At 30.7% G+C, this 22,980-nt stretch overlaps 6 protein-coding genes across 8 annotated transcripts; 2 read left to right on the top strand and 4 right to left on the bottom strand.

Annotated features, from left to right (window-relative positions):
• The first annotated feature begins 840 nt into the window (after window positions 1-840).
• LOC149093395 (uncharacterized) lies at window positions 841-2,146 on the top strand. Its single transcript, XM_089269910.1, has 2 exons — window positions 841-1,237; window positions 1,569-2,146. Exons 1-2 carry the CDS (start codon window positions 896-898, stop codon window positions 2,055-2,057), a joined length of 831 nt encoding a protein of 276 aa, XP_089126036.1. The 5' UTR covers window positions 841-895; the 3' UTR covers window positions 2,058-2,146.
• A 51-nt stretch (window positions 2,147-2,197) lies between these two features.
• On the top strand, window positions 2,198-4,157 carry LOC149093394 (uncharacterized). Its single transcript, XM_089269911.1, has 2 exons — window positions 2,198-2,400; window positions 2,686-4,157. Exon 2 carries the CDS (start codon window positions 2,706-2,708, stop codon window positions 3,192-3,194), a length of 489 nt encoding a protein of 162 aa, XP_089126037.1. The 5' UTR covers window positions 2,198-2,400; window positions 2,686-2,705; the 3' UTR covers window positions 3,195-4,157.
• A 594-nt stretch (window positions 4,158-4,751) lies between these two features.
• Window positions 4,752-6,153, bottom strand: LOC149093393 (uncharacterized). The gene is made up of 2 exons (XM_089268978.1): window positions 5,876-6,153; window positions 4,752-5,699 (listed from the first exon to the last, which is right to left on the bottom strand). Exons 1-2 carry the CDS (start codon window positions 5,976-5,978, stop codon window positions 4,906-4,908), a joined length of 897 nt encoding a protein of 298 aa, XP_089125104.1. The 5' UTR covers window positions 5,979-6,153; the 3' UTR covers window positions 4,752-4,905.
• A 478-nt stretch (window positions 6,154-6,631) lies between these two features.
• LOC149093392 (uncharacterized) lies at window positions 6,632-8,662 on the bottom strand. 3 transcript variants are annotated; one of them, XM_089268979.1, is made up of 9 exons: window positions 8,526-8,662; window positions 8,415-8,468; window positions 8,220-8,330; window positions 8,026-8,136; window positions 7,832-7,942; window positions 7,709-7,747; window positions 7,604-7,645; window positions 7,469-7,530; window positions 6,632-7,387 (listed from the first exon to the last, which is right to left on the bottom strand). In XM_089268979.1, the coding sequence occupies exons 1-9, from the start codon at window positions 8,551-8,553 to the stop codon at window positions 7,343-7,345; spliced, it is 603 nt and encodes a 200-aa protein (XP_089125105.1). In that variant the 5' UTR covers window positions 8,554-8,662; the 3' UTR covers window positions 6,632-7,342. The 3 variants fall into 3 exon arrangements, with proteins under 3 accessions (XP_089125105.1, XP_089125106.1, XP_089125107.1); XM_089268980.1 differs by having other exon boundaries at window positions 7,838-7,942; XM_089268981.1 differs by having other exon boundaries at window positions 8,421-8,468.
• LOC149093391 (uncharacterized) lies at window positions 8,615-12,922 on the bottom strand. Its single transcript, XM_089269338.1, has 4 exons — window positions 11,727-12,922; window positions 9,535-11,195; window positions 8,935-9,129; window positions 8,615-8,619 (listed from the first exon to the last, which is right to left on the bottom strand). The coding sequence occupies exons 1-4, from the start codon at window positions 12,920-12,922 to the stop codon at window positions 8,615-8,617; spliced, it is 3,057 nt and encodes a 1,018-aa protein (XP_089125464.1).
• A 2,628-nt stretch (window positions 12,923-15,550) lies between these two features.
• Window positions 15,551-22,440, bottom strand: LOC149093390 (uncharacterized). The gene is made up of 7 exons (XM_089269337.1): window positions 21,865-22,440; window positions 20,312-20,737; window positions 19,724-20,218; window positions 19,488-19,641; window positions 18,596-18,766; window positions 15,953-18,510; window positions 15,551-15,865 (listed from the first exon to the last, which is right to left on the bottom strand). The coding sequence occupies exons 1-7, from the start codon at window positions 22,438-22,440 to the stop codon at window positions 15,566-15,568; spliced, it is 4,680 nt and encodes a 1,559-aa protein (XP_089125463.1). The 3' UTR covers window positions 15,551-15,565.
• Window positions 22,441-22,980: the final 540 nt, after the last annotated feature.

Genomic DNA, 22,980 nt, shown 5'->3' with positions numbered 1-22,980 from the left:
AATGAATTGTTCAAGTTTTACAAGAACAATTCAATCTCCCAACTCATTTGGTGTTTAATAATTGATTAGCTTAATAACTTAATCAATGAGCAGTGAAATATTAAGAGTCAACCATTTTTAATGACTACCTAGTAGTAAATCAAAGGTAACCACTGGACTGATAATAATTGTCACCTCAGAAATCAAATAACATTTACAATGATCTTGGTTAATCAATGACTCTCTGAAAATAACCAGAAAATAACCAGAAAAGCTCTTGAAACAGTATCATTGACATCATAAGCATGAGTTTATAATTTAAAACAAGATTCAGGTATAACTGAGTTTAGTCAACAATTTAACCTTGATTGAAATAGATTACGATTTTGTTTTGTTTTATTTTGGGAAAAAACTCAGAAACGGTAACTTTCCTGAAAATATCCTTAATAGAGCATTAATTAATCACCAGCAATTGAATGGATGTGGAAAAATTTGAAATAAATTTACCAACTTTTAGCTCAAAATGAAAATGAAATTCACTGTCCTGAGGCAATTTGGATGCATACTTGATCAATGTTAACGATGACCATTTTTAAATTTCAATGGAAATCTTATTGTAATTGTAAAATTAACTTGATTGACTTCAATTTAAGGTGAATCCGATAAAAACTTTTATTTAGATTTTTTTTTAATCTCAATGAAAATTTTTTGATTAGATTAAAAGTATTTATATCTAAATGAAAATAAATTTTCGTGAAAATAGCTTGAAAGCTATTTACAAAGCTTTCAAGCAAACAGCTGATTAAGCTTAGTTGAAGCTAGTCTTCAAGTCTTCAGCGCTAAAATTGTATTTTACTGTTTTTTATTATTTTTTTGATTTTTTTCGTTAAGTTTTTTTATTTTGTTTATTTTTACTATGCAACCTGTAAGAATTACTGTCCAGGAACTTGATATTAGCTTCAAAGAAGCTGAAAATCTTTTCAATTCTTCTGCCAATATTGATCAATTTGATCAGGCAAACCGCTTACTTTTTGGCGAGTTTTTAAATGTTTATTGTGATCGCTTCTCGAATTATGTTCGCTTTAAAAAAACCTTACAATTTCGTGGCCTCGCTTATAGTGTTTCCAAGGAGGAAGTTATATTTAAAAATGAGAAAATCTCTGCTTCCGCAGCAGCTATCAAATATAAAGAGGCTCTCAACATGACATCATCAATCCTGATTCGTGAAATATTATCTAAAGATAAATTTGTTCATATGGTAAGTGTTTTTGTGTGTTAAGATTCTAGCTTTCTAATGTCTTCGGCTTCGAAGCTATTAGAAAGCTAGAAAATACTCAGAACAATAATATATTCGGCCTCGAAAACATTATTGCCCTGATCTTGTTTCTTTCAATCCTCAAATTGTTTATCGAGTTGGAGGTTAATATATTCAGCTATGAGTACATTATTGTTCCTTCTCAATTGTTTCAATTTGAGAATTGTCTTGACAAATCAGAACAATAATATATTCGGAATCGAAAACATTATTGCCCTGATCTCAATCATGTTTACTAGTAATAAACTCTCTCTAATGTTTATTTTTTTCACAGCCAAGGTATCTCATTGGTTTGCCAAACTATCGTGGTCACTGCTTTTTTGTCCCAGTTTTTGTTTATTTATTCAATAATTATTCATTTGTAAATGCCTTATATTCTGGTTTCTATATGGCCAACCAATATATCCAAGGCTCCCAATTAACCCGACCTGAAGCAACCAACAATAGATTTTCAATCTATGAAGGCCCTTTCCTTTGGACAAGGATAGTGAAGCGTTTTTTACATGCTTATAAAAAAGCAAGCTTAGGAGGCGATTTGAAAATTTTAAATAGGCCAATGGCTCTCAACAATGAAGATCCACAAATTTATTCTGAGATGTTGAGAAATTATAGATCTGACACTAACTACCGATCAGATCTGAGACTAGACAGAACCTTATTAAAAATTGTTCTAGAACTTGCTGACTTTGAATCCAAAGATTTTGAAACTCCAGGTAATTTAAAATTTTATTGTTCTATTTTTACTATTCAATATTTTTTCTAACTTTACTTTACTTTGTGCTCTTCTCTTCAATTTTTAGGAGGACTCGTAACTAAACTTTATCGCTGTATCATTACAAAACTCGACTACGAATATGTTGAAATTGGTGCTATCTCTCCATTCAATAAAGTATTTTTCACGAAAGTAAAATTTGATTATGTCTGTTATGGCAATCACTTATCATCATTAGTTCCTGGTATACCAGCTCAGCGCAAAAAAAGTCTAAGCTTACCCTGTATTCGGGTTCCAAACCAACATAAAGTTTTTACTACTCTTCAAGAGTTTATCAACGACACTGGGAAATTGATTCTTTTTCAAGAGGATATTTGTAAACAATATAAACAGAGTAAGTCTTTGTGCCTCATTGACTCGCAATTTACCTTGGGATTTCAAGGGAAATTGAGAGTCAATTGGCAAGTAACATTCTTGTTTGTCAAGTGTCCATTTGACTCGTAATTTACCTTGGGATTTCAAGGGAAATTGAGAGTCAATTGGCAAGTAACATTCTTGTTGACCAAAAAATCATTTGACTCGTAATTTACCTTGGGAATTCAAGGGAAATTAAGAGTCAAAAGACTATGAAAAAATTGATTTTGCAACTGTCTAAGGATTCTTTTCATTTCTTTTCCAGGCTTATTTTGCAATTCTAAAATGGAACAAATCAGCAATGTGGTGTTTGAACAATTGCCTGAAATTTTAGTTATTGATGTCATTAAGCAACCAAATCAAGGAAAACGTACTTTACATAATCTTGAATTTCCAGAATCCATCCAACTAGGCTCAAAGATTTACAAGAAAGTAGCTTATAGCGTTAATTTTGAATGTTGGGCGGATAAAACCACGAAAATACTGAAATCAATTAGAATGACTGAGCCTGATGATGATGATGTTTCTGTGGGTTGGCATATAATGCTTCAAATTTTAACAGACATGGGCTACATGGAGGTCAATAATCATCAAGTTTTTACTGTTGATAGTCATAGAACTATGTCAAGGCCTTACAATATGATTTTTTATATTGATGAAAAAATACCAAACTACATTCCAAAGGTAGGAAACTATTTTTTGGATGAAAACAATTTCATCCAAAATGTTTCCAACTCTGGAGTCATTTTCCAAGCCCGAGATTGGGAACTTTAAATTTTGTAACTTCTTCATTTTTGAAAAACATTTTCTAGTCTAAACTTCAATCTTGTTCAATTTTACATTTACATACTGTGATACAATCAAAGTTAATTTTGTGCCATTCTCTTTCACAAATTTGTTAATAAATTTCAACATGAATATCGTTAATATTATAACGCAAGTTCAAAATATAAATAATGTTGCCTCGAGTCTTTTTTCTTCTGCTGTGATTCAACAAAATTCGTTGACCGATAGTGCGATTGTTTTTGCAAATCATAAAAAGGTAATATGATTTCTCAGTTTTTGATGAATTTGACGTATAAACATTGTAATTACCTTCGGATTCGAAGGCAATTACAAGGTTTATACTCGATGCGGTGAATTATATCATGAAAATATGAATTACATTCGGCTTCGAAAGCAATTCATAGTTTCAGACAAATATCAAACATTGTGAATAATTGAGATCAAATTTATTTTAAGATCCCGAGAGAGGTATGTCGATCTAGATCGGAAAGGTTTCTTATAATGGCTGATCAAATGGACAATGAACAAGTATTTATCAAACGATATAGATTGAACCATGCTGAGTTTTTCTGGCTTGTTGACCAGTTTCCTCCACTCCAAAGATCAAATTGGGATTTACGCTTACAAACAATGATTTTTTTGGATTGGATAGCATCAAAAATTCATATATTACAGTTAGCGGACAAGTATGAAATGCCGAAATCCACCGTTCATGATTCAATTAAACGAATAATGACAAATGTATTAGCCTTGAAGAAAAGGATTATAAAATTACCGACTGAAGAAGCGGAGCTCAGAGAAATATGTGCCGGGTTTTATCAAAGAGCTAGCAATGAAAAATTTTTCAAGAACGTAGTTGGTGCAATTGACGGCTCATTAGTACAACTTTGCGTTCCTGAAGACCAACAAGAAGCCTATTTCGACAGACATCTAAATAAATCAATGAACTTAACATGCATTTGTGACCACAATATGATCATCAGATTCTTAATTGTTGGGAAAACTGGAGCTTGCCATGACATGAACGTTTTGAAATCTTCAAACCTTTACAAACTCAAGTTATTTCCACCAAAAGGCTACATACTATTAGGAGATTCTGCTTATCAGAATACTTTGGAACCAATATCAATCATTGCTCCTTACAAAAAGACTGATGGACAGCAATTACTAGATGATTATAAAATCTCATTCAATACAAAACATTCTGTCGTGCGTTCAACAATAGAGAGAGCTTATGGAAATATAAAAACCAAGTGGCGAAGGATTCATCAAAATATTGTTGAATCCAAGGTAAAAATAGCTCCTGATATTATCGCCTGTGCTTGTATTTTAAATAATTTGACTCTTGGAAATTTTCATTGTAAGGATCAAACTTTCAAAGATGCGCCAATTGTCGATACCAATATAACTTTTCAAAATGCAAATGACTACAGAGAAAGTATTGCTTTGCTCTATGCTAATCGATAGAAACTCTGTTTATTGAACCGACTTGACTTTATTTAAAATAAAATGAAATAACTTTGTTCAATTCAAACTCTTTAATGATACTTTTAATGTTACAAAGCAATTGAATCTTCATTGAAAGTTGCCATCGGCTTGATTCCAAGTTTATGTCAGCTTTCAATGAATTTATATAATGTATTTGATAGTTAAAAGACTCACCATCGACTCTAATCCGAGTTTATAGTGATTCTTTAACTTAATTTGAGCCTGATGAAAGATGCTTCATCAAAAATTCATGAAAAGCCACTGTACTTTGAGTGAAATTATGAATGTCGTCTCCAATTCTTGATAAATTTTTCTGCCCATCCATGATAAGTTCGCGATATGTTGGAGGTCTTTTTCTTGCTCTCACTGTCAAAAAGTTAGATATCTGAGATAAAGATTCACTTGATCCGCTGAAAGTTGATTGAGTTGGGAAGGGTTGCTCAGTATTGTCTTGTTGCTCAGTTTCAGATGAGGGGAATATATCTGAAGGGTCATTATCACTTTGTGGGCTTGTTTCATTTTCTTGTAAATTAGCATCTAATTGATCTGAAACATTCACTGAGTTGGTACAAAGATCAGAATCACACCATTCATCACCGGGAAAATAGTAAGGATTATCTTTGTTATGATTTGCTGCATCACTTTGCTCTCCAGCTAATACACTCGTTTCACTTGGCGTTTGGTCATCAGCTGAGGTGTCAATTATTTTTGGTGGTTTGTATTTGTGACTAAGCAAAATAGATTCTTGGATCAAGTTTGATAGTTTAGTAACTTTGCTACCAAAAAGAGGATCTCCTGCAATTCCTGTTTGTGGTTTTTTGAATTTAACAGGAACTCCTTTTAGTCTGAGATAATTATATCTTGTTCTTGCAACTTCCCACTTGATATCCCATCCAGCTTTCTTCACTAATTTTAACCAAGAATCAGAACAATGATAATCTTTAACGAATATACTGTCCATAGACTTTCTCAAGTCAAAAAGTTTAATACAATTTTCAATGTCCCCTGTTGGATTGAATTAGATCTAATTAGTTCGAACTGATATAACATTGGAAGATTAACAATACCTTCAAGGCCGAAGGCATTGTTAGTCTTTTAATAAAGAACAGTCTTGAGCTGTTAATTAGCACCGAATCCGGTGACAATTAACAGCTCAAGACCACACCAATACTTATACTCACAGTTAAACGATTTCTTCTTCCTTCGCTTTTTTTTCGGTTCCAAGTCTATTATGACAGTTTCAGCACTTGAGGAATCATCAATTTCGGGCGATTGATCACCCATTTTAACCTCACAAATGGAAAAATTAACGTAATCACCAAAATTAACAAAAAACTAACCAGTAAATTAATCACACTAACTTTAACCCAAACCTGACCACGTTTTCTTAATGAATGAATGCGCAAGTCATTCATGTGAGTGAAAAATTGAGTTCGGAAAAGTTAAAAACTGTGACGTCTCATATACGTCACACTTTTATGCAGTCTTATCTTTTTTATTGACATTTATCTCATTTCATCTAAATAAAAGTTTTTATCGGATTCACCTTTAATCATATTTCACTGTTGAGAGATTCATTTGTTTTGAATGAATTCATTTCAACAGCAGACTGTTTGTTAAGACATCAACTTAATCTTTTTTGTTTAATCAAGGCTGTTAATTAGAGGTGTCTTGCTTTGTTTGTTCAAGCTAAATTAATTTTCATGGAAACAAACAATTAACTCTTGACTTTGATAACAGTCTCACGTGAATTGTAACAAGGTATAATCGTAGTTAACAATGAAAGATGAATCAAGTTTAACAAAGGTTGTCACTAATAAACACATCAAATTGTCATTGTATTTAAGTGGACAATTTTCTTGAGTTAATTGTGGTCACATTTATATTCATATGAATAAAAACTTAATTCATCATTCATTCAATAAAATATTTAAACATTTGTTAAGTTGACTATTTTATTAATATTTTATTAATATAAATTAAGAAATATGAAATTTATATTTTAGGTTTTTTGCAATTATAAGAAGTGATGCGAAATCAACAAATCTTTTAAAGCTTTGAAGTATGAAGAGTATTATGAAGAGCTACATTACAATAAATACAGAATAAACTACAAAAATATTATATATTGAAAAAATGTATCATGTTGATTAAGATTGAATGATTCATAAACATTCATCTTCAGTCCTCATCTGATAAGTTAGTCTATGAAATGATTCCTTTTCTAGCAGAAAATTTGAATCCAATGAACCCACCAGCAAACGCCATTAAACAGACTATTGTCCCTAATCCAATTGCTATCTTCAAATTATTTGATTTAGTTGATGATTCAGATGGCATTATTAATGCAGATGGCTGTGGATCAGTTTTGCTTTTTCCTGTGATCTTATTGTGATTTATGTAAATTGAACAAATTTTTTTGGTGTCTTTTGTTTCTTCAAATAGTCCAGGTTGGTTGGCATTGCTTGGTTTCACGTTGGTCAATGAACAACTGGTCAATGAAACACTGCTATCGGAAACTTGATTATAGTCAATAGATTGACAAAACTCGAGAGTAAAACAATTAGGATCTGAATTGCATCTGGAAGCACAGTGTTCTAGTGATAAATGGTCAAAGGTTCCAAGAATTGATTCTTTCATGTTATCTTTCAATGCAAGTCCAACTTTATGTTCATAATCAAGTTCAGATTTTTCTGTAAAAGTAATAAGATTGAATAATTAGTAAATATTTACCAGATTTAAAATGAATGTTAGATCAAAGTCAAGGTTCTTACTTTGTCCACAATTTTTTGTTGATTAACATCCTGTGGATCTTTATCCGGAATATGAACAGATTCTATTGAACAGAACAGAAATAAAACGAAAATATTTAACTTAAATTTAAAATAAATAAAAAAAACCAAAAGTACCTTCTTTCGTTTTAGCTTCATCACCATGGTTAACACCAGAGTCTAAAAAATACAAACATTATGTAGATTAGATATACATTCTATAATATTTTATACACATAGTACCTTCTTTCATTGTAGCTTCAACATCGTAAAAACCAGAGTCTAAAAAATACAAATATTCTTTAGATTAGATATACATTCTATACATAAATGAATATACAGAGAATTATCATTAACAATATGTACCATTACCGTTTTTATTGTCCTCGCTTTCAAGACCATCTTCGGATCCTTCATTTTCTATGGACACAATACCTTCTTTCGTTGTAGCTTCATCACCATCGTTAAAACCAGAGTCTAAAAAACACAAACATTATGGAATTAGCTATACATTCTACAACATAAATGATTATACAGAAATTATCATTAACAATATGTACCATTACGGTTTTTATTGTCCTCGCTTCCAAGACCATGTCCGGGTCCTTCATTTCTTATGAACACAGTACTTTCTTTCGTTGTAACTCCATCACCAGCTTTAACACCAGAGTCTAAAAATACAAACATTATATGGATTAGATATACATTCTATAACATAAATGAATATACAGAAATTATCATTAACAATATGTACCATTACGGTTTTTATTGTCCTCGCTTCCAAGACCATGTTCGGGTCCTTCATTTCTTATGAAAACAGTACTTTCTTTCATTGTAACTGCATCACCAGCGTTAACACCAGAGTCTAAAAATACAAACATTATTTGGATTAGATATACATTCTATAACATAAATGAATATACAGAAAATTATCATTAACAGTATGTACCATTACCGTTTTTATCATCCTCGATTCCAGGATCATCTTCGGGTTCTCCATTTTCTATGCACACCATAAATACACATAGATAACTAATACACAATCATAAAAAATAAATACCTGAAATCTCTACCAGATTAGAATCCATTATTGACACCGTATAACACTTTTGTCTTATCTTCCTACTTTGCTGCCTCTTCTACCTTACCTTAATCTAAGGACATACAATAATTAAAATGAAAACAAAACACTGCAATGTTTACTTTTGCAAAGTTATAGTTATTGTTGTACTGCTATATCACCACAGCCACAATGTTACGTATAATTAAAAATGAACGATAGATGGCGACTAATAAAGTTTAATTGCATTTACATTATTACAAATTTAACAAGTAATTGACCAACGTGCTTATATTACGCTGGATTAAATTATGAAATAACAAACTTCTAGCATGAGTTACATGTGTAGGAGCATAATTATGAGAAATTCGCAAAAAGTAACATACAGCGAACAAACAGATATACATACCACAATCGTATGAATTTTGTTGTACAGGACCATTTAAAATGACAACTGAAGGATTGATCACTAAAGGTGAATGCAAGAGAACTGAATTGGCATAATTGATAGTAGGAGACATCGAATTTGTTGAATTTAGAGGATCATAATAGGATAATGTTGTACCATTAGGATTTCTTGAAATTACACATAAAATCCAATGCTCTGAATGACAAATAGGTAAAACAATATCATGATGATTTGGATCAGTATACCGTTGTCGAATATCTTGCTCCATATCAAGAAAATGCGCTCCTCCATTGTAAATAGTTAAAACACTTACAAAATAGAAACTTGGTAGAATGGAAATCGTATTACAATATTGATTTTTAAACAAATGCAAAAAACCATTAATAATATCTTCATGAAGATATAAATCATAAGATGACCTCGCGGTTTCAATATCCAAACTTCGTAGGGTATCATTACTAATACTGAAGTCACCAATATTGATAGAATTTTGTTGTTGTTCAACTTGTTGTTGATTTAATTGTTGTTCAACAATTAATGGTGAATTTTTTTGTTTCGGCTCTATTTTACTAGATTTTTTAATTTTTGGTCTAGACACACGGATATATTTTTGACCTCTTAATCGGGCCATTTCTTTTACAACATTTTCATTTGGTCGATAATTAAGTAGATATTCAAAACTGATATTTTCAATGTACAGCCCAGATAAATTTCTTAATCTACTTAACGCTACATAACCGGTTGCATCAAAATTTTTATCACTTAAATCGATCACCGCAGCATCAATAGTGCACCCTTGAACTTTATGAACAGATGAAGCAAAGCAAAGAATTAGAGGAAACATCTGCCGTTTTATTTTAGTACCATTACGTAAATCAAATTCACGTTCAACAGTCTTAACTAAAACAGTTTTATCAACCTTTTCAAATTTAACTTCAATTCCAGATGGATTACTATTACCGAGATAAGATTTAAGCCCAGGAATAGGCCAGTGAACATTTTTTACAACACCTTGTAACCCGTTAACCATGCCGGCTGTTATGTTAATATTCATAACAAGCATAACTTTGACTCCATCGCCGACAATTAACTCTGAAGGAAGACCTCCAGTATCTCGTACATTATCTCCTAACAAATTCTTGTGAATGGAACTTATTTCCTTACCCATATTTTTACCATTAACATAGGTATCTATTGCCTTAACAGTAACCAACTCAACTTTTTTTGAAGCTAACTTACCCAACATTACATTATTATAAGTTTTAACTTGATCTAATGTAGGATAAATATGAAGTATAGTAGATAAATACTCCTTTTGTTTTGAATTCAAGTTCAAATTATCAACAACCCGTGACGCTAACACAAGAAGTTGGTCATGGCTCAATTTACCCACCCTTAGACTATTACAAATAGACGTTAGAATATTATTTTTAGAACGATGATTAATATTTAATTCTAACAATTTAACATCTTTCCAAAAAATAAAAGCATCATCATTGGCAAAGATATGTTGACCTCTAACAGGCTTAAGTTGATGAAAGTCGCCAACAAAAATAACATTCATGTTTCCAAAATCACCATCTGTCCTACAAAATTGGTTACACCTTTGATTAATATAATTAAAATTAAGGGCACTAAGCATACTAATTTCATCAATAAATAAAAATTTAACAGATCTAAATTTCATTAACAAAAATTCAAATTTAGAAGACTCAATTTTATACAACCCATTGATGACATCGATTACTGGTAATTGAAAAATAGAATGTAATGTTAAACCTTCAATATTGCTTGCAGCGATGCCAGTTGGTGCACCAACAATAAAACTATTTACACCTAATGATTTTGCAAGAATATCAGTCATTATTTTTAAAACAAAACTTTTACCTGAGCCACCTTCACCAGAAATGAAACATTTAAAAGGTTTAGAATGCTCGAAAAAATAAACGGAACTTTCTTTAAAATATGTTAGGGCAGAAATCTGATCCTGTGAAAGCTCGTAGCATGAAATAACATTGTCAAAAGTAGATATAAAAGTGTCAATATTTATATCATTATCTAATGATTCCTCAACAATATTTGTAGAACTATTGTCATTTGTGATTTTCAATTCAATTTGCATATCCCAATGATGATTAAATATCATTTCAGATAACTTGTTAAAAAAAGGAATGTCTTTACACCTTACTAAATTATCATCTAAACATTTCTTATACCAATCGCATAAATAATCGCGTTTCAAATTATGTTCATCTTCATTTCTAAATGGTACAAAGCATAATAAAAATGTATAGTAATAAACATCTTGATTTTTTCCGGTCAATGAAAATAATTTAATAGCTGCATTTTTGTTCCTCTTATAAATTTTATATCCGACTAAATCAATAAGATAATTGCTGAGCTCATTTTCATTATTTTCTAATTCAATTTCACTGTCAGTTTTACCAATTCTGAAGGAGCTAAAAAATTCATACATACAAAGATTTTCAATTTGATTTGGTCTATTACAATATTTTTCAATTTGAGTATGACCTTTACTTTGGAACAACATATTACGTTCAACTTGAAATGTTAACTTCGGCCGCAGTTCAGGAAAATTAGTATTTAAAAAAATGACTGCTCTTGAAGCAAATCTCATAGCCATTCCACCTAATCGATAAACTGTTTCTTGAACACCTACCTCTCTATTGTTTAGAATCAACCGATGAATATTTTTAATTAATGTTTCAACATCTTGATTATTTTCAATATTTTGAGAAAGTAATTTTTTGATCTTTTTTGCCAAATCTGACGATTCAACTTTACAAATATATTTGGTAATATATGCAATTATACCATCTATACCACACACAAGTTGAATGTCCATATTGGCACACCATGCTTCTAATAAGAAAAAGTTATAATTATTAATAAACGTATCAGCAACACTACAAACTTTATACTGAACAAGAACATCTCCGGAATCATTTTTTGGCACAATTTTTGTAGCATCACACAAATTTCTTGGAAAGTTATAACGACATTTAGTCAACTTTCCTTTAACATAACAAGATTGCCTACATTCATGTTTCTGATATTTAGCTAAGTTGACACTAGCTGATGTAGAAATGATTGTATCAACTAATTCAAGTGATTCAGCTGAATCATATTCAGGCCAACCATCTAACCAAATCACTAAATGGTAATGAGGTGAACCTCTCATTTGAAATTCAACACGAACAAAATAATCAACTACTTTTCTAAAGAAGATTTGAGCACTACGTTTTATTAGGAAATGATTGAAAAAGAAATGAAACCTTTGATCGATATAGATTACAGTTCCAGTTGGATCATTATTAACCAATTCATATTTAAACTTATTATCAAGCATATTTGCATTTAAATCATCAAGAATTGTCTGATATTTTCTAAAATATAAAAATTTGATTAAATCATCCCAGCCAACTTCATTTGCAGAAAAAGTAATAAAAAAATTAGGAGGACCTAATAAACCAACTAAAGCTAACAAATCAGTTAAAGCTTTACGCCAATAAGTTGAATAACCTCTTAAAGATTTCATAGAAGTATGTAATTTAGCTTGCAATAAATTAGTCCGAGCTTCATTTTCAAAACGAGAAAAGAGATTTGTATTATTAATCGAAAGATCCTTTTCATAAGCTACTAATAAATAGTAAAGATATTCTTTACATTTATTATGATTTGAATTAAAATGGAAAACTCTTGTTCTAATATATGCTTTCAATTCAACTCTTTTCGTACTGCGTTTATTTGTAACTGCAAACTCTGGTGGTACCTTAATTTGATTCAAACTGATGAATCCACCCAATCCATAAGGAAAAAGATTTGGGAACGCCAATTCTTCATATTTTAATCCCTCATAACTGTTAAGGGGGTTAAATTTAGCCCTTTCAAAAACTATCATATTATTATTTGAACATTCATTAAGAACTTCTTCAACAGAATATTGTTTATCATCAATCGGTAACATTATACATTCATTTTCAACGTTTTCATTTGAACACGTATCTTCTTCTTCAAGATTTAATAGCTTATCTGACTCTAAATATATGTAATGTATAATGAATTTAGAAGTACGCTTAACTGAAAAATGTTCAACTATAAATTTGATAAATTTGCAAGAATCGACAAACTGAAAGATAATTCCTTTAGAGGATTTACTAGAATGACAACTACGACGCCCCGTTTGAGTATAACCATCTAGCCGAACAACAAAAAAACAAGTTAACCGAAAAAAGATAAAAGAATTTGACTCAATAGTAATCAAATACGGACGATTAGAAGGTTCAATTTGTACCAGAAATTTATCCAAATAAGCTTGCGGTGGATTAGTTAAACCAACAGCTTTCCCAATTCTAAACGAACAATCACTGCCTCCAATTTTAACTGAAAAAGACATAGAGGATAATGAAAAATTATGGCCTCTCTGAATTTGATTAGCTAATAACAAAGCGTAATCAAATGTTTTACAGGACCAAGTATCAACAGATTTACTTTTACAGAGAAGTGTAAAAACTAAGAATAAATAAAAGTAATTTTCCAAAATCAACTCTTTTTTACATAAAATATCAAACAAAACCAATGGTGACTTTGATAACAATATTTTGTATTCTTTTTGATCTACTGGTTTAAAGTTTTCTATTTGTATAATTTGCAAATTGGAACTAAAAACATTGTCAACCGTAACACTGGAATTGAAATAATGCCTATTATTTAATGCCAACCAATCTAAACAGTTTTTAATTTTCAATGGTTCAATAACATGTTTTTCAATATTATTGGAATTTAAATGTCGTTTTTCTAACATGTAAACTTCATCTTTGCCTAGAGCTCGAGGTAATGCAGAACTAACTTCTTGTAAATCTTGAGGAAAATATATAATATCCCCACTAAATTTTGTGTGATAAAAATTCCGATGCCCACGTACTAATTTAATAAATGGACTAACACGGCGAATACATTGAAATTCAGATTTCGATAAATTATCAAATATATCAACTGTTGCTTCACTTATAAAACCATTCAAAAAAACATTTTGTCTCAATTTACCTAATTTAGCAGACTTATAACAACTTAAACAAAGACAAATTAATTTGCCAACAACAAAATTCTCATCAAAATAAAGGTTTACAATTTCAATTTGATGCGGTAACGGATAAAACGGAATTGATAAAGCTAATTTTGTACGAAAAGCAACATCAACTAAAAAATTTTGCTTGTTACAATTAAATATACTTTTCAAACAAAGTCTACAAAAATCTGGAAGCAAACTATTATGTAAGGTCCTTTTATAAACATTCAAATCTAAACACTGAAAAAATGAAATTATGAATATTAAATGATATTCAACAAAATTAGATAAAATGCAAAACTTACATTCTCATAACTGTTTGTTTGCACAAATATATTTTTGTTATCTCTTGAATGATCCAAGCCTGAAACCAATAAGTTAGACGACATTAGCAAGTCACAATATGAATTTGAAAACTCACCATATACAAGAGATCTATTAGAACCAAAATCTTTATCACTTTTGCGTTTACATAGATCACCTACAAAAACAAATTAATATCATACTAATAAATTAACCATACTAAAACATACTTTCTTCGTTGTAATCCGCGTATTTTCGTTTGCAGCGATTTGAATTGTCAACAATTGTTGGTTTGTCATTTAATGGCATATTACCATCCAAGTAAAGAGAACTGCCACGATTGTCAATATAACCGTCATCTGCAATAATTGAATGTTTTAATAATAAAATTAAATACAAGATAATTATTAAACACACCTTTTGAATTGGAAAAATGTACAACGGCAGAACTATCATCATAACAGCCATAGGAAAAGTTGTTTCTTGACAAATCTGTAAATCGCAAATTATATCTTACATATACATTCTAATATAACAAAATATTTACATTCTATAATAAACATATACAATACCTTGATGCAACACTTAATATACATTCTACTATATTAAATACAAATAAAAATACATTCTATAACTTACCGTAGAAATTAGTGTTACTACCTAGATTTATCTGTCCATCAAAAATCAGATCAACCAATTTATAATCACCCGGCAAAAACGGAGCTAACAAATAGATATAAATATGATTTAGATCATCATTTAGTTAATCAATAAGACTTTACTTACTAATATGAGAAACCATTTTTTCATCCACTTTATCCGATGTGATATCAAGTAATTCTTCTTCATCTAAAGCACCGATCAATATTAGTAATATAATTTACACGAACTTAATTTATGCAAGAGAACACATACCTGAAATATCAGAAAGAACATATTGATCCATCACAATTTGCAGTCACAACCTTAATGTCTCATTTATAAAACAAAATTATATAACTAACAGCCTTTATAAAGGTTTACATGTGCCACCGAATCAAAAAAAACTAAATAAACCAGTTAATCCTTAACACATAGCAATTAGTAAACAAATATACACAGTATAAGACATAAAATAAGTTGATTAGACAAAATTAAGTGCATATTGTTTTAATTTGTCATTACAAAATAAAAAGTACATATTATCAGATATTAAAATGTAGTTCCAATTAGGCTCATAAATTTTAATATTCTAAAATTTTAATCATCAATTTCGACAATAGGAATATTTACATCTTTAGAAACATTTTCAAGAGGGAAAAGAGTTTCAAGGGACTTAAGCTGGAACTGTATTGCCTGAAAAAACATTGAACGTTCTTTATTAATTCCGTTCTGTTTGTACAAAACTTCCAATTGCTTTTGATTTTTAATTCTATTTTGGACACAATGAAGAAGCTTATTAAACGTATCTTTAGGATCATGAGTTCTTTTGTAGGATGAAGCGTTTTCAACTGATTGACCCTTTTCCAAACTGACCTTTCCACTTTTTGAATTAGTCTGCTAGATAAATAAAAGAGAATCAGATATTAAATTAACGATAATCAAATACAAACTAAAGTTACTAAACTAAATTAATAAAACAATTACCCTTTCAAATTCTTGCCATGCTAATTTCCTTTCAGCTTCACTTAAATCTTCCTCGGGTCGATTTTCTAGAAGAGAATCATGTTCATGAAAATTGATAATAAGGTCTTTAAAACGAAGAATTACATCAGCTAAAATGGGGTCGTTAGGTACATTAAGAATCGGTCTTTCCGATCTGGGATCAGGTGAAAACTTATACAATTGTTGAAGTTCATTAAATTTGAAATGTCGTGAAACTTGCAACTCGTCAACCACACGAACAAATAGACATTGTTTATTCACTTGTCGTTTATAAATTTGTTCTTCCATGGTTCCTTGTGCAATAAGTCGATAAATAAAAACAGGTTTGATCTGACCAAATCTATAAATCCTAAAAATTGCCTGAACATCGTGCGACGGATTCCAAGAAGCATCAAATATAACACACCGATTAGCACTAACCAAATTAATACCTAAACCTCCAGCTTTAGTTGACAAAAGGAAAAGACGAGCTCTAGGATTATCAGGACTATTAAAATTGTCGATATATGATTTTCGTAACCCACTTTTAACAGAACCATCAATCCTAAAATAATCAATACCAATCTTCCATGTATAAGAATTGCAAGTTGTTTCCTTGTTAAGCGCTTTGGCTTCAAGACTTTCCTGTATAAAATCAAGAGTATCCAAACTTTGAGTAAAAACAATCACTTTGTCCCCAATTTCCTCGCATTTTTCAAGAATATGAAAAAGAACCAACATCTTAGAACTCAAATCCACTTGAGCAGTGTCGCAGGACGACAATAAATGATCAAACCAAGAATTTTGAAACACATTGTAAGATTGAGATCCACTCTCACTTAATTCACTGGAAACATCGAATTCATCGGAATCACTAGAATCAAAAGTAGACATTGAGTCTACTTCATCAGGCATACTTGATTGTTTTTTATCCCTTTTAGCATAAACACGATACAAAAGGTCAGGATGGTTCCAAATAAGACGTAAATTTGCAAAATCTTCAAGAATAGATGATCCATCACATTTAGATACATTTTCCAGATAATGACGATATAACTCAATTTGTATTTTAGTTAATTTTATACTTATAACAAACTCAAATTTGGGTTGAAGATACGGTTTGAGAATAGTATAATCAAATCTTTGAACAAAACCATCAAGAAATTTGTGGAGTACATGGACACTTTTTTTCATAATAGCAACATCTTTAGGTGTAGAGTCAATGTGTTGACCGTTATTAATAGGGTTAACAAAGCGATTAGAGAATTCTTTTTTAGTACCGAGCAGGTAAGGCTTAACAAAATTCACCATAACATAGTATTCCTCAAGATTATTTTGCAGAGGAGTCCCAGTTAAAATTATACGCCGTAAAGTTGTTATTGAGCTTACTGCTGCATTGAAATTGCTTTGATTATTTTTAAGAAGATGTCCTTCATCAATTATAACAATATCAGGTCCAGGGCGAACAAGCGCTTCGATGAAAGTATCACAAATGCGTTTTGAACATTTCATTTTCTTTCCTTTGGGATTTACAAGTTGACTAAACAAAGTTAATCCACAAAGCAAAACACCACCACTTTGTCTCCAAGCCTTTAAAGTTTCAGCTCGTTTCAATTGAGTTTTAGAATCACTTAAATCGTACACAGAAAACACCAAAAGACCACCACCTCCCAACCATTGTTGAAATTCAGAGAACCAATTTTTGATAGTATTAACAGGACAAATGATTAATGCGTACTTTATGTGTTGGTTGATTACCCTATGAGTGAGCACAGTATGAAGAAAGGTTATGATTTGAAATGTTTTCCCTAAACCCATAGAGTGTGCCAATATACAACCAGATCCGTTTTGTTCCACCATATCAACGCTTTCAATAACGCAATCCCACATAAATCGAATACCTTTAACTTGATGAGGTTTCGCAAGTTTTACAAGCTCAGGATTAACTTCTACGATTGGTTCGTGATTAACTGAAGAAACCTCAAGAATTAATCGAGAAGAATTTTCGCCATTAACAAAAAATTCATTTTGACGCTTTTGTCTTTCAACAACACGAGTCCGCCTTTTATCTTCTATTAGCTTTGCATTTTGAGATGCTACAGTAAGCTCACTTTCACTAAAGACTTGTTTAATATTCTTGCGGCCTTTATACCTCTTAATGCGTATGCCACCATTATCACGTTCAGCTCCAACTTTTCGGACTGTTTCCAAAATAATATTCAATAAAGAAACCATTTCACTACCAGAATCAATTTTATGTAGCTTTCCAACCTCGAACTCCTTGCGTAGAAACTTTACGATGTTACTTTCAATAATTGCCTGAACTTCAGTGGTTGCAGAACTTTTTAAACCAACAACAAGGTGAATAGTAGCGGGATACCGTTTAGAATATAAACCATCTAAAAATTCTAGCTGGTCTACCGACAATTTGTATTGTTTGCCAGCATCAACAGGGTGCAGAATAAGTAATAAATCGACTAATATAGCTGCGTCCATATTTGATTTATCATCGAGATCCACAAATTGAAACCGAATGTCAGTAAAAATAACAAAAAAGCAACCTACAATGAGTGAAACAACAAACAATGAAAATCAAATATATAACAATCATACATAAGAAAACAAACAAACAAGTATAAAACATACCTTTTTGACGGTTGATTTGAAATTCCTGAGGACACTTATCAAAATAACGTAAAAAAGAGTTGGTTGATAGGCCACTATTATTAAAAACTGCCACAGATATTGTTGAATTCCATTTTCTTTTAACTGCTCTATGAGAACCATTACCCTCAGAAATCCTTAACCCTGCCATTACTGTAGAAATTATAAAAACAAATTAACAAAGAAAACAATTTACACCACAGTGACTTGTACCCAATTTAAAAGAGAACAATTGCGTTAGTTGTGTCTACATAATCACCAAAACAAAGGATTTTTGTCGCAACACATGTTAAGGGATAATATATAAATAAATATTGTCAACATTACAATTTACTATTATAGAATGTATGTTAAACCGAATAATAGAATGTATGTTAAATGGCATAATAGAATGTATGTAAACAACATAATAGAATGTATGTTAAACAGCATAATAGAATGTTGTAATGTCATTATTTTGTATAAACGAAATTTGTGTTCATATATAGCCATAACTTAAGAATGAAATAAATGTCAACATCATTATTAATACAAACTCGATATTTCCATAAACATCATGCTTGATACCAAATAAAATAAGTAAAAGACCACAAATAAATAGAATAGTAAATTTAATTATGCCAACAATTTATATGTGCAGGAATACAAGAACGAGACGCAATTTTACCTTTACAAAGACAGCAATAAATATCCAATAATTTAGCCTGCAAATGAGTATCTAATCTTGACTTTGCCCGAGACTTTAAATTAATAAATATACAAGTTCCTTTACACAGTGTACAAGAAAAAATATTCGTATTCTTAATTTTACCAATTGAAATATATTTCTTAATGATGTGTTTCTTTTCATGAAACGTTATGAACCTTTGCGTACCACTTTCAACCATTAAATATTTGAACTCGACATCCTTGTGTTTATATACATGGTGATAGGCCACATCAGGAATATATTGTTCAAGTAAACTCTCGTCAACAGAATCAGCGGCTGTAGTTGGCTGCGGACTATCATTGGCTGTAGTTGATGTAACCTATTAAAATAACGAAAAAAATAAATTAAAATATGACCAATGCAATGCAATGAAAAATTTCAATGCATATAAAACTACATACCTGATCTTGTTCAATGAATTCAGAGTCAAACTCATAATGGCTATCATGAATTTGTAATTCATCAGAACACTGTTGATCAATGTCCATTGATTCAACTAAAGATAACCCAGATTGGCCATTTAAATCAAGTGCATCATTTTGTACCATCGCGTCATCGCATTGATTACCAGCATCCAATTTGATTATAACTTTTGGTGGCACCAAAAGTGAACATTGAAGTTGTACATCACTTGATAGCACTACCTCGCACTGGGTACAAGAATCGAATTTATTTACAACTTCCAATATACTACATTGAGCTTCTGCATCCAATTTACTGACTACTTTGGGCGGTTCAAGAAGCGTACATTGTAGTTCACAATCTTTTGTCGTTGTATGAATTTGTTCAACTACTGGACTATCATCTAGATTAATATTTGAACTACTTGTCAATGGTTCCACATCATGATTTGAACTCTCCAATGAAACGACTTCATCTTCAATAGCTGGACCGTGCTTAAATTTTGAAAGAAAAGAAAAATATTCCTAACAGTTAGGAAAAAATTAGATTAGTATAATTATTACCAATTATTAAAATAAACAACTTACCTCTTTACGATAGAAAGTCAAACCATTCTTAATTAATTCCTCCAAAACTAATGGCAACGTATGAGTGAAATATAATTTAAATTTCTCTTTTAAAACATTTTTGTCTCTATCCAAACATACTTCCAATTCCATCTCGAAATCCAAGAGACAGATACCTTCAAACTTAGGACGATCGAACCCATAAAGGATATACATGTTCCAAAAGAACATTCGCAAGCAATCCATGTAAGCACTTATCCCTTCATGTTTGACCCATTTTTCGTAAATAACTGGAACAATGGTTTCCTGATAATCTTTTTTTGAAATATCGGGCACAATATTTAAATTTTCACAATAATGAATTAACTCATTATTAGCTTCAGACCAAGTCAAATCAGATGGATGCAGCCCACAAGAACGAAAAAGCATAGTCAAATCGGCCATAACCTGAATGATAAAGTATGATAATAAAAACTTTGAACACAATTAAGCTTTAGTAATTGAAAGTAAATATACTTACTTTTAACAATAAATTTAAATTATAAATTATAGTTATAAATTAAGTAACAACCGGCACAATTTTAACACTAATTATTAAGTAGAACTAGAATTATTAATTAGACTCTACTGCACTCTAGGGACGTAAAACGGCACTCTAAGAGTTTCCATGAACCCCACTCAATTTAAATAGTAAAATGTATAATATATTAAGTATAATATAATGTAAATACAAAATTGAACTGATTTAATGTCATCAACATTAATAAACTTGGGTGAAAACACATGAACTGAATGATCTGCTGAAACTTGGGACAATAATGTATCTCTTTTCATGTCGTCGTCGTTGTGTTTTAATTAACGTAAAACGAAAGATTTTACTCTTACATTCTATTATCTTTAGAATGTATTTTACAACATATTGTCATCACGCTAACGAATTGAACTTCCGTTCAAGAAAGAAACCGATTAATTAGAATCCAACAATCATATTGTAAATCTAATCTTGATAATAACATAATGTCTGATTAACTAAAACTAAATTACAATTTAAATTCTTCTCAAATCAAGTTGCTGTAATATAAGCGAGTTGATTAAACTCACATCATGTAAACCCGAGTGAACATGAAAAATACATTTGATCAAGAAGCTGGTGTTACAATTTAAAACTCTGGTTGCCCGAAATTGTTGTTTAATTTTCACCTTATTTCATTTATTCCTTCACAATTCAATTGCTAACAATGTTTCCAACTGTAATTAATATATATTTTACACTTACATTCTATAATCTTTAGAATGTATTTTACTGCAATATAATATACTTACATTATATAATGTACTTATACACATATCTTTTAGAATACATTCTACCCATTATAGAATGTATATGTCAAAATAAATTATACATATACAATAGATGAACTGCAATGATTGATTATCAATACATAAACCTGAATTTAACCTTACACAAAATACATTTAATATAAATTAAGTTTCACAAATTACATAAATATTTAAATCCAATCATGTCACCCAATAATTCATTAGCAGGATTATCTAGATATCTTCGTCAATACGGTTCTTGCTTTTTTTAGTTTGATGATCTTGAGTGATGACGATACACGTGTACTAGGAAACCATGTTAAATCTTTTCCAACATCATCTGTATCACCATCCGAAGAAGAATCTGTTGAATAAAATTCGACAGATTCAACAGATTTAGCTTTACGTGCGTTACAACTTTCCTTGTTTATGTTAACCGTAGAGTCTATTCCGCTAATTTTTGGTATCATATCATTTTGACACGCACAAAAATGACTTTTCAAAGCCCATTCATTTTCAAATGTGCGACCACATTCTGTTTTTTGGCATTTAAATCTTTTGAGAATTAATGTTGGTAATAGTGTTTGCCCTTGTACCAAGCTGCAAGATGGTTGTGAAGAAGACGATTGCGAAGAGCCAATTGGTGTAACTAAATTTTCGTCCTCTGCATCAAGTATACCTTCAATAACTCGCTGTAGATCACCCTCGATATCTTCTGTTATAGTTGATTCAGCATTCCCTTGGCTATCGTGTTTGGCGAAGCAATTGTCCTTCTCAGCTTTTGTAAAATAGGCAACTGAACACTTTTCACATTCAAATAATCCATGCATTAACGTTTGGTGAACGATGAGTTTGTGATGTTGGGTAAAGATGTATTTACACTCAAAAAAAGAACATTGAAATGTCACTACACCGGCTTTCACGATTTTATTAAAGGTTGGTGAAGAGGTTATTAAACTAGTCGAACACCTTGCGGCTCGCTCAGAGCGATATGGTCTGACACCATGTTTTGAAATTTTATTTGTTAAAATTGAATACATTTTGATTTAACATTAACATTAAACTTGAAAGAATGAAAGAACAAGAAGGATGCGAGATGTTTTGTTGCACTACTTAAACAAAAATGATGTGTACTAGATGACGCAAACTAGAAAGAAAAAAACACCATTTTTGTTTAGTAGTGCATATTGCATAATTTAATTTTTTTAACATATAATGTTGTCTTGTATGTTATAATGTATATTATAAAATAAATAAAATATAAATTATTTGAAAAAACCGCGTGAAATAGTAGCTGTAGGTGACATTGCCACTATTTTAGACTAAAAAGAAAGAGAAAACGATTTAACACAAAAAATGCCCAAAAAACA

Source organism: Tetranychus urticae, chromosome 3, assembly GCF_039701765.1.
Source record: "Tetranychus urticae isolate SD_2017Ah chromosome 3, NJAU_TeUrti_SD_1.0, whole genome shotgun sequence".
Classification (NCBI taxonomy): Eukaryota; Metazoa; Arthropoda; class Arachnida; order Trombidiformes; family Tetranychidae; genus Tetranychus; species Tetranychus urticae.
The sequence above is the reverse complement of the archived record's forward strand: the minus strand, read 5'-3'. Positions and strand labels throughout refer to the sequence as shown.

What these genes read in the sequence shown, in the direction of transcription:
- LOC149093391 (XM_089269338.1), bottom strand. Translation starts at nt 12,922, where the DNA reads ATGTTACCGATTGATGATAAACAATATTCTGTTGAAGAAGTTCTTAAT. An exon ending in TATATTTGTAAAGTTGAATC is followed by an intron (nt 11,196 to 11,726) that starts GTCAGATTTGGC and finishes TGTACCATTTAG; the next exon opens with AAATGAAGATGAACATAATT. An exon ending in AAGAGGTCAAAAATATATCC is followed by an intron (nt 9,130 to 9,534) that starts GTGTGTCTAGAC and finishes TTTGTCATTCAG; the next exon opens with AGCATTGGATTTTATGTGTA.
- LOC149093390 (XM_089269337.1), bottom strand. Translation starts at nt 22,440, where the DNA reads ATGCATGGATTATTTGAATGTGAAAAGTGTTCAGTTGCCTATTTTACA. An exon ending in TGACTTTCTATCGTAAAGAG is followed by an intron (nt 20,219 to 20,311) that starts GTAAGTTGTTTA and finishes TCAAAATTTAAG; the next exon opens with CACGGTCCAGCTATTGAAGA. An exon ending in CATGGCAAGAATTTGAAAGG is followed by an intron (nt 15,866 to 15,952) that starts GTAATTGTTTTA and finishes TTATTTATCTAG; the next exon opens with CAGACTAATTCAAAAAGTGG.
- LOC149093395 (XM_089269910.1), top strand. Translation starts at nt 896, where the DNA reads ATGCAACCTGTAAGAATTACTGTCCAGGAACTTGATATTAGCTTCAAA. An exon ending in AAGATAAATTTGTTCATATG is followed by an intron (nt 1,238 to 1,568) that starts GTAAGTGTTTTT and finishes TTTTTTTCACAG; the next exon opens with CCAAGGTATCTCATTGGTTT.
- LOC149093392 (XM_089268979.1), bottom strand. Translation starts at nt 8,553, where the DNA reads ATGGATTCTAATCTGGTAGAGATTTCAG. An exon ending in GGATGATAAAAACGGTAATG is followed by an intron (nt 8,331 to 8,414) that starts GTACATACTGTT and finishes TTGTATTTTTAG; the next exon opens with ACTCTGGTGTTAACGCTGGT. An exon ending in AACAAAAAATTGTGGACAAA is followed by an intron (nt 7,388 to 7,468) that starts GTAAGAACCTTG and finishes TTACTTTTACAG; the next exon opens with AAAAATCTGAACTTGATTAT.
- LOC149093394 (XM_089269911.1), top strand. Translation starts at nt 2,706, where the DNA reads ATGGAACAAATCAGCAATGTGGTGTTTGAACAATTGCCTGAAATTTTA.
- LOC149093393 (XM_089268978.1), bottom strand. Translation starts at nt 5,978, where the DNA reads ATGGGTGATCAATCGCCCGAAATTGATGATTCCTCAAGTGCTGAAACT. An exon ending in GAAGAAGAAATCGTTTAACT is followed by an intron (nt 5,700 to 5,875) that starts GTGAGTATAAGT and finishes TCAATCCAACAG; the next exon opens with GGGACATTGAAAATTGTATT.